The 15,050-nt window shown below is 43.2% G+C and overlaps 1 protein-coding gene across 6 annotated transcripts in view; it reads right to left on the bottom strand.

The window, feature by feature from the left end:
* LOC120021210 (far upstream element-binding protein 3-like) overlaps positions 1-15,050 on the bottom strand; it is a 31,071-nt gene that overhangs the window by 13,214 nt on the left and 2,807 nt on the right. For 3 of the 6 annotated variants that reach the window (XM_038964869.1, XM_038964865.1, XM_038964870.1), the window contains exons 2-11: positions 13,222-13,333; positions 10,197-10,230; positions 8,663-8,712; positions 8,426-8,497; positions 8,005-8,062; positions 5,563-5,725; positions 5,157-5,255; positions 4,021-4,228; positions 3,553-3,659; positions 2,752-2,893 (exon numbers count right to left, since the gene is read on the bottom strand). In XM_038964869.1, coding sequence (XP_038820797.1) covers positions 2,752-2,893; positions 3,553-3,659; positions 4,021-4,228; positions 5,157-5,255; positions 5,563-5,725; positions 8,005-8,062; positions 8,426-8,497; positions 8,663-8,712; positions 10,197-10,230; positions 13,222-13,333 — 1,045 coding nt within the window. The remainder of the gene's footprint in view (positions 1-2,751; positions 2,894-3,552; positions 3,660-4,020; positions 4,229-5,156; positions 5,256-5,562; positions 5,726-8,004; positions 8,063-8,425; positions 8,498-8,662; positions 8,713-10,196; positions 10,231-13,221; positions 13,334-15,050) is intronic. The other 3 variants (XM_038964868.1, XM_038964871.1, XM_038964866.1) reach the window with 2 other exon arrangements.

Here is a 15,050-nt window from a genome sequence, read left to right as displayed (position 1 = left end):
CATCATGTTATGGGTATGCTCATCATCAGCAAGGACTAGGGAGTTTTTTAGGATAAAAATAAACGTTACACAGCTAAGCACAGGCAAAATCCTAGAGGAAAACCTGTTTGTACGCTTTCCAACACGCTGGGAGAAATTCAACTTTCAACAGGAGAATTATCTAAAAAGAATAAGGCCAAATATACAAGTTGCTTACCAAGATGACATTGAATGTTCCTGAGTGGACTAGTTACAGTTTTGACTTAAATCAGCTTGAAAATCTACAGCAACATTTGAAAATGGCTGTCCAGCAATGATCAACAATCAACTTGACAGAGCTGCCAAAGGTGATTCTAACATGTATTGAGATATCTGTATTTAATTCAACAAAATTGAATTCAGACTAACAAAATGGATTAGTCAAGGGGTATGAATACTTTCAACAGGCACTAACATATATACAACATTTCAGTCAGTATGTATAATCTCCGACGTAGAGGGATCTGCATCGCTGCGTGTTCAGCTCTGTACGGGTCTTAATGGACAAAGAAATGGTACCATTGTATACTTAAACTGAAAACCAGTAGGCTATAGTTCAACCTAATAAGAAAGCGAAAATGTTTAAAGTTGAAAAGAAAGCATGGGGGTATGGGTGCAGGGCCTAAAATAAACACCAGCAGGTAGATTTTGGCATTGGTGAGTCAGATGCGTATTTCACCAGCCACGTTGGCAGGGCTCCACAGTGTGAGCATTTCACTCGCATTTGTGAATAAAAATAGTCAAGTAGGATCACATTCAGAGTAAAATAAACGCTACAGTAGCGGTTTTCAACATATTTGACATTTTGTTTAATAGCTGGTAAATTAACGTTGAAGTCGAAGAACTACGAATCCTACATAGCCTATTACACCTTGGCGCTGCAACACTGTCTGGCTGGGGGCTGGGCCCGTGTGTAGAGCAGAGTGAAAGTTTCATTTTTAGAAATGCACAGGCAAAAAAGATGGTCTAATTTACTTGTAACAAAAGTCTCTTCAAGTCAACTTCATCCTTGTGTTTCGTGGCTATTTACATAGGTTTTTCTATGTTGGAGTTTCAACTGCTAGGGAAGAGAAGACAATGCTCCTACATGTCAGACTCAATCTCACAAGCACAAACATGACTAGAGCCACGCTACCACGGTAACCTCCCGCCCGTGAATGTCACATCTGTGATATTTTGGTTAAAAGACTGTTTAATTAAATTTTGTGTGACAGTCCACATTACTTCTTACTAGTAATACATTTATTGTTTTAGAAACATTACAAAGCATGCTCATCCGTTGTTTTGTTAGTGTAATTTTAGCGGGGGGAAAAATGTTGGCTGGTAAAAAAAAAAGAGGCTGGTAGATTTTTATATATTTTTATCCATCTACCTGCCACAGTGGCTGGTGGACCAAAAAGTACATTTTATGCCCTGTATGTGTGGGTGGGTGGCGTGAGCCCCAAGTTACCAGGCTGTGTGTATTTGGGGGTGTAATCAGTGGGTCAAGCAGCTGCATAAAGGCATCGTAAAGATATTAATCACCTCAGTCTCTAAGGCTAGGCTGACAGGGCCCAGACCCACAGTCATATTGGACCAGTTCATATGCTAATGCAGGGAGGGGGGGTTCGCAGGGGGACGCAACGCCCAGGTTTATTCGCCCCCCCCCCCACCTCACAAAAGCCACTTGACATTTCTATTGCCTTGTTTCTATCATAGGTAAAGAGCCCCCCCTCTAACCACGCCCACCATGGTACACACACCCATAGGACAGGGACACACTCAGGGCTCCTCCGTAAGCGCAATGGTCAATGACTTTTAAATAGCTGGCAATGGAGTGAGCATGAATGGCCAATAAGCTAATTCCTCTCATTCATTCCCTCACTCCACTCCATTGAGCTGAAAGGGCCTCATTAGATGCCAGGAAAACTTCCACGTGATTGAAGGCTGTTATTATGAACCTTTAACAATTAATGTCACATTACATGCATTATCCCTGTCATTAAGCCCTTAGGGATGGGACAGAATGCCACTTGTGCTGCATGCATGAGCCAGTGGAGGGGGTGAGGTGAGGGGGTGGCTGGACCCACACCATACGGGCTCATTGTGCAACTTTAAATGGCATTTCATCACGAGAGAACAAGCACAAGCTAATGGCCTGGCAATGATTCACTTTGGGCATAATCAAGGTTCTTGATAAATTGCGTATGCCTCTTAAGTGATGAAGACCGCTGGTAAAATAAAGAACCGACTGAAAGACGACATCATGCATTAAAGCTTGGTTTTCCCCGAGAAGGCACAGTTGGAGATGTCCTCTAACATTTATTTTTTTTAAACTTTTCCTATTAGAAGTACACACTAAAGGGTAAAAAAAACAAACATGTCCATTTATTTTATTTTAAATAAACACTATTTTGCTCAACTGAACTTCGAGTAGGGCTTTCAAGGAGTTGGTCTGATGATGTCACCGGACTCCCACCTTGATTGAGGAACAATATTGAAGAAACGAGGAAATCCCCACACCCCCCACTTGTTCCATGTCATACCTGGACCACTTATTGAGATGTGCCTTTTGTTAATTAACTCAGGTGTTAAATGAGGTGAAAATGAGACCAGAGTAGGACTTTAAATGGGTCATTTGCTTTACTCACAAATGCATCCAAATGACAAAGATTGTTTTTGTTGGTAATGGATCTTGACACCCCCAAATGTAAAGCTTGCAGAATAATTTACTCACAGCGTTTGCTTTCTCACCTTTTCCAATCACCAGGCCACACTTGTCGGCAGGTATCGAGTATGTCACTTCCTGCAGTCCACCGGGAGCACCCATGTTCCAGTCTCCGCGGCCTCTGCCCCGGCCTCTGGGCCCCACGGGACTCCCAAAGCCATCCCGTTCCTGTAGAGAGGAACCAGAGGGTGAGAGCAGGCTCCTAGACAGACACAACAGCACAAACATTTGACACACCTCAACCATTCCCCTCAATCACGCACCCCCCCCAAGTATCACCAGTGCAGCAAAGTCTTGTCAAATTAAACAGCTCAGATAGACATTCTCTTCAAATTCGTGTGACTTGCATTATTTTACCTTCGACCCGATAGAAAGAGTAAACCATGGGATATGACCAAGAGCGCCACCATGTGGGAGTCTCTGTATGTTCTAGGGTTGGAGAATCAGACTAAGCTCACCCACCCAGTGTACATTCTCTGCTCAGGGGCAGTGGGGGTCAGGTGACAGAAACTAGCAAGGAGGTGGAGACCCACTGCCCTGTTACCTGTCTGTACACCTGTCTGAGGAGGTCCCCCCCACCACCCAGCCACAGGGCTAGGGGGTCCAGAGAAGCTTGAGAGGGGGCCAGGCTGGCCCTGTCCGGGAGCCAGCCAGCTAGAGAATGGGCTGGGGAGGCCTGGTACACAGGCAACAAGGAGTTTAAGGGGGGCATAGCTTACTTCAGAAATACTGTAAGGCAGGAGTGAACAAATCTGATACGTTTCATAAGGGGTTGTTAATTTCATGGCAAAATATTTAAAGTAGAAAAAGTGGAATCAGTGCTGTACCTGTACCTGTGCCGTTTGGACCAGCTCGTTGATGAGGTGCACTGCATGCTGGCAACGGTCAGACTGGCCCATCACCTGGGCAATCCGGTCAGGACTGATGCCATCGTCTGAAGGAGAGGGGGACACTAGTCAGAACTGTTACATTAAACATGGTCCTTTGTAGCCCAGTTGGAAGAGCATGACACTTGTAACGCCAGGGTAGTGGGTTTGATTCCCAGGACCACCCATAGGGAATAAGTATGCATTTATGACTAAGTCGCTTTGAAGTGTAATCATGGCACAGCCTCACTGAACATTACAGATTCTCCAAGACATTTGTTGTTACAGCCCCCATGTGAGTCGATTGAAGAACAAGACAGGCAAACAAGAGATTCCAGATTGATTCAAGATTGAGGCCATCACTAACATTGACAATTGTATTAGCCAAGCACACTGGACTATGCCTTTAGTAGAGGGGAGCGGTCTCACCTGGTTTGAACTGGATCCTGACCCCAGAGTCATTCTGGATCTTCTTGATCATCTCTCCGTTCCTGCCAATGACGATGCCCACAGCAAACCTGGGGACTGCCACATCCAGACTGCTTCCCCCCAGTCTGGATCCAAAGTCTCCCCTGCTGGCCCGGAAGTCTCCCTGGTCCTTGTCCCGGATGATCTCCACCACCAGCTCTCGTGCTTGCTGCAAAACACCCATGCCACCAGCAGAGAAATGTTAACATCTTTTAACTGTAATATACAAAAAGGCTGATTGATACCTTGAATCCTCTCTCCTTGCCTCTTTCAAACGTATTGGTCTTCTCCGACAAATTTTTATACTTTACAAAAATAGAAAACGCAACAATTTTACTGAGTTACAGTTCATAAGGAAAGCAGTCACTTGAAATAAATTCATTAGGCCTTAATCTAGGGATTTCACATGACTGGGGAGCCAGGCCCAGCCAATCAGATTGAGTTTATCCCCACAAAAGGGCATTATTACAGACAGAAATACTCCTCAGTTTCATCAGCTGTCCAGGTGGCTAGTCTTAGACCATCCCGCAGGAGAAGAAGCCAGATGGAGGTCTTGGGCTGGCGTGGTTACACGTGGTCTGCGGTTGATAAGCCAGTTGGACATCTTGCCAAATTCTCTAAAATGACGTTGGAGGTGGCTTATAGTAGGGAAATTAACATTCAATTCTCTGGCAACAGCTCAGGTGGACATTCCTGCAGTCAGCATGACAATTGCACACTCCCTCAAAAACGTAAGACATTTGTGACATTTTGATTTTTGACAAAACTGCACATTTTAGAGTGGCGTTGTTGTCCACAGCACAAGGTACACCTGTAACAATCATGCTGTTTAATCATCTTCTTGATATTCCACACCTGTCAGGTGGATGGATTATCTTGGCAAGGAGAAATGCTCACTAACAGGGATGTAAATAAATGTGTACAAATTGAGAGAAATAAGCTTTTTGTGCATATGGAACATTTCTGGGATCTTTTATTTCAGCTCATGAAACATGGGACCAACACTTTACATGTTGCCGTTATATTTTTGTTGAGCACACGAGCAGGCGTGGAGTTGGATAAGAAAGAGGGGATCCAGGTTTCAGGCACTGACTGACCTGCACTTTGTAGGGGTCCCCGGTGATTCTCAGGGGTTTGTCTGCTCCAGTGGGCATGGGGCCATCCTGGATCATCATCATCTTCACTCCGGTTCTCTCCTGTGGGGAGCAAACAGGTCAAAATAAATCTGAACTTCCTATTCCAGATGTAGAGGAAGTGAGATGGTTGAATAATGTTGACAATGAAGCACAAACTAGTAGATATCTTCTCACTGCTTATTGACAACTTCCTCCATTTCAATACCCACGGTTTTTGAAGAACTGCCTAACCTAATGTAGTTAACATCAATAACCCAAAACAGTGGCATAAGACATTTATTTAGCCGCTTAAAAACGAATCACTAAGTCCGGCGCATGTTAATACACGTGTGCTTCAACCACAGAATCCACTGTGAGCGTCTCCTACCTGCAGTTGTTTGATGGTGTCCCCTCCCTTGCCAATGACCAGGCCCACTTTGCTGGCAGGGATGAGGATCTCCTGGATGGCGCTGTTGCTGTCCATCTCGCTGTGGAACCCCGGGCCGTTCCGACACCGGTCCACAATCTGGCTCAGCAGCCTTTTGGCCTGCCTGTTGGGAGAGGGGCACAGTCCACTCATGTCCATGTTCATAAATAGCCAGACCATGCATACAAACTATACCTGATGGGTTTGTCCATGTGCAAAAAAATAGATATTGAATAGTGTCAAGGGATTGTAAGGTGGTGCCACCTAATAACAGCACTAGACCATTCATCCGGTGCTGGTCATTATGGTGGAGTTCAGGAGGGCGCCGCGTAGAGCAGTACGATAAACCGACACAGCCTTCCTCTTGCCGAAGCATTTTGCTTAGGTCTGTATTTGTGGCCGATTTTGCTACACAACGTTCCCGTAGATTGTAAAAGCATTATTTGGTCAACAGTAGTCTATGCATTATGTTGATTCCTGCTATGAAAGTATATGCCGGTCTCCGTTCCACTGCCGGCTGCTGGCGCCCACTCCCTCTCCCCACTGCGCGCACAGAGGGAGAGATGCAGTCGGAGAAGCATCAGCATATGACCTTTCTTCAAAATGCTATTGCGGGAAAAATGCGCACAGAGGGAGAGATGCAGTCGGAGAAGCATCAGCATATGACCTTTCTTCAAAATGCCATTGCGGGAAAAATACAGTTTTCAAAGCAACCAATGTTCTAGTTACAGAGCAGAGAGTGACAGCTTTCTGAGAGTATATCATGTATTTCTCACCTCTTAATATTGAGTTCATGGCACCACTTTACAACCAGTGTAGGCTGTGTTGTATGGGTTTTATGCCCCTGCGGAGCAGAGCGTGCTTTTCACAGTGAATAGGCCTACATCACATAGCTTAGGCATAGCGCTGGAAAGCTTTTGTGGGACATTAGCCTACATTTACTGATACATTAATCAATTAGCCTACATTGCTATATAGCAATAATATAATATTTAGAGTTAGCAATCTAGCTAAGTGTTTATCAGCTGGTGAATAATATAACCTATACGTCAATATGGACAAAGATTTCAGCAAATTCTCTATAGCCAAAAATAAATCAGATAATTCTGGATAATATTTTTAGAGGTAGCACATCAAAATATAAAATCATGCATTTCCAAGATATATTAGATGTAACTGCTTACTTTATCAATCATAGGCTACCATCTCAGTTGTCTTACTTGGCACTGGAAAAATGTTTTGTCTAGGGAGCCCCTTTTTGTTATCTGGCATATTAGTTCCATTTATTGTGACACTGTTGCAATAAACTCAAGTTCTGATTTTCACGACTTGTGACTCGACCATTGGGGCCTTCTTGTGACTTGTATTTGCACTTGGACTGGATTGGATACTATGATAAGCAGTATATTAGCAGCACTGGATGTGCTCAGCAGCGAGGGTTCTGTTCTCTAGCAGTGGGAAGGAAGCGCCACACCCGGCACACGCAGCCTACATCAGCTGGTGAGCTGTGGAAGAGAAAGACATGTGGGCAGACAGGCAGGCACCGCTCATAGGCGACAAGACGCCAAAGCGACTCTTTTGCTTCTCTGTAACCACCAGTCACCAGCCTACCATTTAGCTTTGCCTGGTTATGAAAAAACAAACTGTTTATGAAATTGAAAACTATAGTACTGCGTTTAAAAGTAAAGCAGTCTAGCTATTGTCCCTCTCCCCTCGAGTATTGAAAAGTAGGTCGTCTTCGAATTTGTTCTCTCGCTCTACCCTCCCAATTTCCCCAGTCTCCATTTAGTTTTCACTCTGGAATAAATTTAAAAAACTACACAAATAAACGGGAATTACAAAAAAGTAGCCGAGAGCCTGTCACAATTATTGCAAATTATAATATGGTCAATCTGACAGGAGCAATAGCCAATTCCGTAGAGACCATTCATCCCTTCAAAACCGCATTACCGATTAGACATAACTATTGAACATAATATAAAAGTGTGTTAGCCTATGAAACAAGTCCTTCTCACACAGGCTATTACAGGCAATCATGACCACATTACTATTGGTTTCACACAGACCCAGTGACTTAGACTAGAGCACTTGGACCTGGACTCGAGCACTGGGGCTCAGACTCATGACTTGACCTCGAGCACACAGGATTGGACCTTGAGTGACTCGACTACAACACTACTGCGATATGACCTCCCCCCCCAAAAATATTTATCATAATTCAACCGCTGATTTACCATTATCACAAATTTTTTAAAATTTATGGCCAAAAATCCATATGGTCATCACCCAGCTCTAGTGCCACTTTGCTGAGCTGACATGTTTCCTTACAATATATTTCCATCTGATCACTATGTAGCCATAAGCAAGGTACCAAATCCCTGAGGAGAATGTGCTGTAACTTACTCAATGTTCTCTGGACTTCCGGTTAGGGTGCAGGCCCTGTCCATCATGCCGCCGCTGTCTGTTACACAACACAACACACAGCTCCATTATACACACCTCCATGTTAACAGTCTATATGCTACCTTATTATTGATTCATGTTTATGAAGTCACATTGGTTATTTCACTACAAAATGACTCAATGTATTCATTGTGGGCGTATATATGGTTGCAGATAGGATTTGACAAGGCCTCAGTTTCTCTCAGCTGAACCTGTTGAGCAGGTTGTGTTATGAGCTTGCCTCGTACTCAGGGTGTGCTTCTGGGCTTCCTGGAAACGCTATCACCGATAACAGGAAGGACCTTAGTAGCTACTCAGTCAAGTACCGACATGACAAACTAAGGTATAGCGGGCCACTGTCTCTTCTTTAGGCAGAACTTACCTGCAGCTATCTGAATCTTGCAGCCTGACTCCAACTGAATTCTCGTGATCTGCTCTCCTCCTCTTCCAATGACTGAGTGTGGGTGAGAGGAAAGGGAATTACAACAGTTAAAATGTCAATATCCCAGCCCGTGTTTGTTTAAAATGACCCCAAACAGTTCATGTGAGTACTGTAAGTTGGAGACAATCACTAAAATGTGTATGGGAGTATTATCAACAGCTAAATGGCATTACTTACTGAATCCAACCATCTTATCAGGCACTTTGAAGTCTTCTGTCATAATAGCTCTGCAAGACACCACGACGACAATCAATGACCGAGGCCCCAGTACAAAACCATTAAGGGTATATACACTATCTACTGTGATGTAGTATGGCCTACTTACAAATTATAGGATTTTATTATTATACTTATGAAAGCTTGACGGGATAGTTCATCAACCCGAAGATACAACTCAGTGTTTCCCTAGGATTTTTTTCAGCAGCAATGACAAAGTGAGGTTGGGGGGGGTTGGTTTGGTAGTGGGCATGGCCAATGGCACCGTCTCTGACCAAAACTTTAGATAACCTGACATGTTTGCTGTTTTAAAGTGATTTCCCTGCAACCCTACACATTTTGCAACGGGGCTGAGAAAAAAACATAAGGCAAAATAATATTTAATGTACATTTTATTAAGCTGACTATCTAATATTACAGTAAAGCCACGTGCATTAAAGTACGAAATTTGCTGACTAGGATCAAAAAATGGCGATGAGAAGCGAACGCAAAATGCAAGTATTATTTAATAACTTTGTAAAATGAACAATACATTATACAAGGCCTAAAGCTTAAGTTACAAGGCAATACTGACATTAACAAGACAATAATGTAGGCACCAGAGAGGGAGTGTTCATGGCCTGAGAGGCCATGCTCCCAGAGTCCCTGGGGAGGAGAGAGTCAGTACTGCATCTCACCAGAGCAGGTCAAGAACAAAATGCAATTAATCTAAAACCACTTCATAAACATTGAGCTGTTTGATTAAAAAAAAAAATGCATTAATAACCAATAGTATTACAGATAGACGTACAGGAACTAAAGACAACAGAACCTCTGCTTCAGAGGTCTAAGGAATTGGGGGATAGGGAGAGCGACAGAAGGCTAAATGGCTTATGCCATGTTCTTATGCTATCTGACTGACTCAAACATAAAATCAAATGGGGGGCTCCATGCCAGGACTTTTTATTTTAGGTTCTGCCCGTCTAGTTTTTATTATGGTGATTGTTAGTTCTCAAAGATGATCCATTATCTTCACTACATACATTATATCTGGTTTGAGTCGTTTAAGTTTACACAGAAAACGTTTTAAAGTCACGAAAAATAAATAAATAAATGCATCATCTTTATTTGGAGTGGCGGCCCACCTCGGCTAAATTAATATAGGGGAAACACTGCATCTTAGGTTGCGCCCATATTTCCTATTCATTTGGATTGATGCCTGCCGATTTCTACAGAACATGGACTCTGCTCAACTCGAGACATGAAAACTTCAAACTGGGTATCCCTTTAATTCTTGAAAGTGTCATTCTGTGCCAAGTTTGATGACAAGAAGAACATGTGTTTGACTAAAACCACAGAGTTGCTTGCAGAACAAATAGGCCAAGACATGGGCCTATCTGAAATGCTACTGGATACAGGGGCAATAGTGAGGTTCATAGCCTGATTGATCTACTGTTAAATCAATATCTACTCACACATCCATCAATACAAAGTCATTTGAGAAGATGAGTCTCACCTTTGATGTACCATTCCACCCAGCTGGTTACCTACTGAGAAACGATATGATAGGAAAACAGGAAGGGGAAAAACAATTAGCTTGAGACCAAATTAACTCCAATCACTGCAAAACTCAATAATACAGAATAACCATTGTGGCTGCAGGACCAAGAGAAGTGACTCCGGGTGGATTGGATAAAAAAAACAGATGGAGATGGCTCTGTCTGACACACAGCAGGGGTGTGCACAGCTATGGAAATGAGGCGTGTGCATGGTTCAGAGATGGTACCCGGGTCACTGGTTATCAGCACAGACATACATTTTGACAGGTTGCAATAAGCAGTGGACTTAAAGGGTCACTGAATGATATGGTGCTACTGACAGAACACCATAAACGGATATCTACAAGGTTCACTACATTTTTACGGTCGCTTGCACATATTTAGTTGTTGGGAATGCATTGAGGTAAAGAAATTAAATGCCTATGAATATAAAGCATGTACGATGTGGTGTCAATTCACACAGACATTACACTGCAGAGGACTTGCGCTTAACTTAAATGGTGTTAAATGGTACTTGTACTATTTAAAAATGACCATTAAGGACCTAACAGGGATGACAGATATATTTATACAGCACAACAGCCGACTGTTGTTACATTTCATATTTTGTGTAGCTTAACCTTGAGAAACTGAAGAGCAAATTGTTGAAAACAAGTGAGTTGGCCAGCCAAACATCCACCAGAATTGCACACAACTTATTCAGCCATGCATACAGAGCAAAAACATACCACACCATGACAGGTTAAGAGGACAATAACTGACTGGAGTTTCCACTTCAGACACAAAATTGCCCAAATCTACATTTTGGGTGCATATGGGTAACCACACAAAACATTCCACCATTCTGCAAAGCCACACCCTTACGGGTTAGCTACAATTCCAGAAGAATCAACCGCCGACGTACACAACAACAATAATAATAACAATAATAATAATGTGGAAACTAAGGACAGCTTGTCAAACATGCTTGGTGAATTGAAAACATTGTTGGTAAACAAGATAGGCTAGTTCAAATTTACTGAGTGTTCCATTGTCATATGCTTCTAAAACAGACTGAGTAAAGTACGCAGGAAAATACTGACCTACAGAGTGGAAAAACTATGAGCAATGACAGATACACACTTTAGACACAAGTATTAGGACAAGTCATGAATTCTTTCGCAGACAAAATACAGTGTACATTTGAAATCAGAAACACACCCAGCGCTAAAGGCCCAAAAGAAAATGCAGATGTTGGAAAATGAAAACGCATACAGTTCAGTTACATTTCTAGTTTGCCAGGTTTCAAACTGCGAGAGCAAAACAGAATTGAGCCGGAATGTGAATCGAGGGCTTCAATGCAAAAACGTAAAACCATGTTCACACTGACCTTTGTGACCATCAGACAATACCTCTTAACCCCTTATTAGATTAGGCCAAGCCGTTTCCTCTTTTATAACATAAACGCTCAGACAGAACTGCTTCCTCAGGGAGAGGCTGGAGTTAAGTCATGAGTAAAGCCTTACATAAGGTTTAGCTGACTTCTGTTGCTCCTGCTTTTACTGGGCCTGTAAGCTTAGAAGGTAATTTTCCACATCAAGGACCCCCCCCCCCCATGAACTGGTCTCATCTCATCCCCTGCAATTCCTTCAAGGCAGCTGCAGCCCATTTGCTGAACTGATTCTGCAGCAAGATGTGGCAAACACACTAACACCACAGAATTACAATTCCTATAACCACTGGAAGGGTGAACGTGAAGCCAATGCAGCAAGATCCTTAATGTAAGGGCTCACTCAATTACAATGAAATCCAGATCAGTTGTGCTGTCTATTGAATTGTTTTCATCTGTAAATACACTTCATTGGTCATTAGCATAACAAAAAGTAACCATAATGACAATAGTTACAAAAATGAATCTTTATGAATAGCAACAACTGATATGAGCTCAATCAGCATTATCCACATTTCTAGAAGCACAGTTATTTTCTCTACTTGGTGGACTTGCCTCTAACCACAAACCTGTTTCACTTGCTGCTGCTTGCTGCATTTGGCCTTTTTTTAATCCCTTACAGCTTTGGAGGCATGTAACCTGCAGTTTGCGGTTTATCAAGCAACCAGTGTCAATCAATCATATCTGTCGCAGCTAGAGCATTGTGCTGCAGGAGGAGGGAGGGTTAGAATGAGAAATCCCCTCAATGGCCTCTGGGTAACTAGGGATCTGCTTCTGTTCTGACCTAACAGTTAATTTACTTTGTGGTGTTGGACAGTAATCCTGCCCTGAAATAACACAGGACGAGGAGGAGAAAGCTCTGTCTGAATCGAGTTACAGAGAGGCAGAGCACTTCCCAACTCCTCCTGGCTAGTGGTTACTCTTCCCACTTCCACATTTCCCCTCCCATTGGCACAAGGCAGCACCGATCCAAGCCAGCCCACTACTAGTACAATTACATGTCATTCAAAACGCAACAGACCTGCTATCCAGAGGGCCCCATTGCTCGACAAACATACTGGCTAGCTCCTACACCTTCCACAAATAGGCTACGAGACGGAATATACATAAACAAGTGACAAGAGCTCACATTACGTAGTGCCGTCACGACTGATCTCCTGACCTGGGGGTCGCTGATTATCCTGGTCAGTTGGCTACACCAGTCTCAAGACAGCTGAAATATGGAGTGGATTTAAAAAGCTAAGGTGGACCAATCAATTACTTCATAGTGTTTGCAATGGCTCTTCAGACAACAGGGTTTGATTCAGCCAACACTGTATTTGGCTTAAGTGTTGTAAGTGTTGTACCACAGTCCTCAACAAGTACGGTAAGATTGCATAAAAACCAGAAGGACCCTCACACTCGGGTGCAGCGCTCTTTCCCAAAGCCGTTTGAAGGGTACCCAGTTGAGCATACTGTAAATGGGATAAGTGTTAAGGCTCATTTTAAAACTGGAGGATTGTTTTGTATGGTGCTTGAGGGAGAGTGGAGACGCACTGCCACCGCCGGCTTACCTCCATCATCCATTGAGCGCTTCTGACCTCCGTAGCCGTAGAGAGAGGGGTCTAGGACTGGAGAAGAGTTGTTCATGTGGGGCATCTGGTCACCTCCCATCTTCGCCGCAATCTGAGGAGACAAGAGGGATAGAGGAGAGGGAGGGCGAGCACACTGATAGCAGCACATAACCGGTCCTAGATAATTAAACTAGTTATATCATTAGAAAGGTTTTATTTGACCTTTAGTAGTCAAGAGACATTTTTACTCAGTCCCCTACATCTGAAGGAAAATGAAAGGCAGTAACTACCTAGTTATGAAACTAGCTATAGCAGCACCACATGCACATTTGACAAAACACTGCTTACAACTCCTCACCCGAAATTTGCCCCTTGCATACACCAATTAACTACATGTATTCTCAGCAGATTGACATTCAAATCCAAACGCCACACAAAAGCATGAGGCCAGTTTCTCCCAAACCCCTCCTCCGCCACTAAAAAAGTATAGTTTCGGCAACATAGTCGCAAATTAGAGGCTGACAATTAGAGCCTTCCATCAACTTTATCTACTTCAGTGCCACCACACAGAGCTTCCTGCCTGCCTCTGAAAGTGACAGGCGAGGAGAAAAAACAACAGCTTTCCAACATGGCTCCTGATCCCAGTTAAGGCTGAGCTGAACTGGGTAGGGGGCCACAGACTGGGTGAGTGAGGGCTCCCCCTCTTCCCTAGAGCTAAACCTTCTTTCTGGGAAATGTCGGGGTGGTATGTCAACAATGTGAGCCGCACACTGAGAAATCAACTACCTAGCGAAAGGCTCGTGCCTAGAAGACTAGTATAGTCCTCACAAAACAACTGTTGCTGACTGTCAAGGGGGTTTGGGACAGGCTAGGTCCATGAGAGAAGAAATGCCAGAGGATATTCTGATGCTCAGGGAACATGCCCGAGGTTGGTGAGGCCTGTTTGCTCTAAAACTACAGGTCAAACACTCATGTGTCAGGGGGTAATTCAGCTCTGCATACTACACTATGGCATTAAGGTTCTTGAAGTAAAAAAAAGAAAAAAAAGAAATTCATGAAGGGCTGGACATTTGCATAAATATCCAGCTAAATCAAAAACATTACGAAGTGAAAGATTCTCCGGTACTTTTATATAGTTTTTGGCCAGTAGTTCGGAAAGTAGCGCAAGGCAAAAGTGGTCGCCGAAAATTGCGTACTACAACACATATGTGCACGTGTACCACATCATTGCTCCCTCGCTCTGCGTGCATCATGTGCCTCTTGCTAGATGTCACTCAAATGACGAGGGGCTGAAGCCCATTGTATTGAACTCATATTGCTTGGGGTCTGGCCCATGTGGGGGAAAATGGCACAGCTTCCAGAAAAAGTCAATTTTAAACAAGGGATTTCGTGGCTAAATGAGGTAAAACAGTAATTCCGCTCAGATTATGCATGTATGAACTCCACGTCGACACATCCAGCGCAAAGCTACTTCTATTCTTCCCATTCTTAAGTTTTGTTTTTGCCTCTTAATCTTGGTTTTGTCCATCAGCGTCAAACAGCTAAAAATACAATATTTTTGGTTAATGAAATTATATTACACAGCAGTTTAGATTAACCTCCTTTAAATGTTCACACCCAATGGAACATACATGTTCTTCGATTTATGCCCATACTTAAACATTGTAATTTGTTTTTTTTAGGCGAACGAGGATAATTTTTGCAACCAGGAAATGGAGGAGCAATTTTTGCATATTGCACCTTTAAGGAGAAACGGCATGCATTTACTTGATCAGAGAGAGAATAGAAACTCAACCTCAACATTGAATACATAGGGCCTACAGAAAACA

Source organism: Salvelinus namaycush, chromosome 26 (assembly GCF_016432855.1).
Source record: "Salvelinus namaycush isolate Seneca chromosome 26, SaNama_1.0, whole genome shotgun sequence".
Lineage (NCBI taxonomy): Eukaryota > Metazoa > Chordata > Actinopteri > Salmoniformes > Salmonidae > Salvelinus > Salvelinus namaycush.
This window is presented reverse-complemented; position numbering and strand designations above follow the sequence as displayed.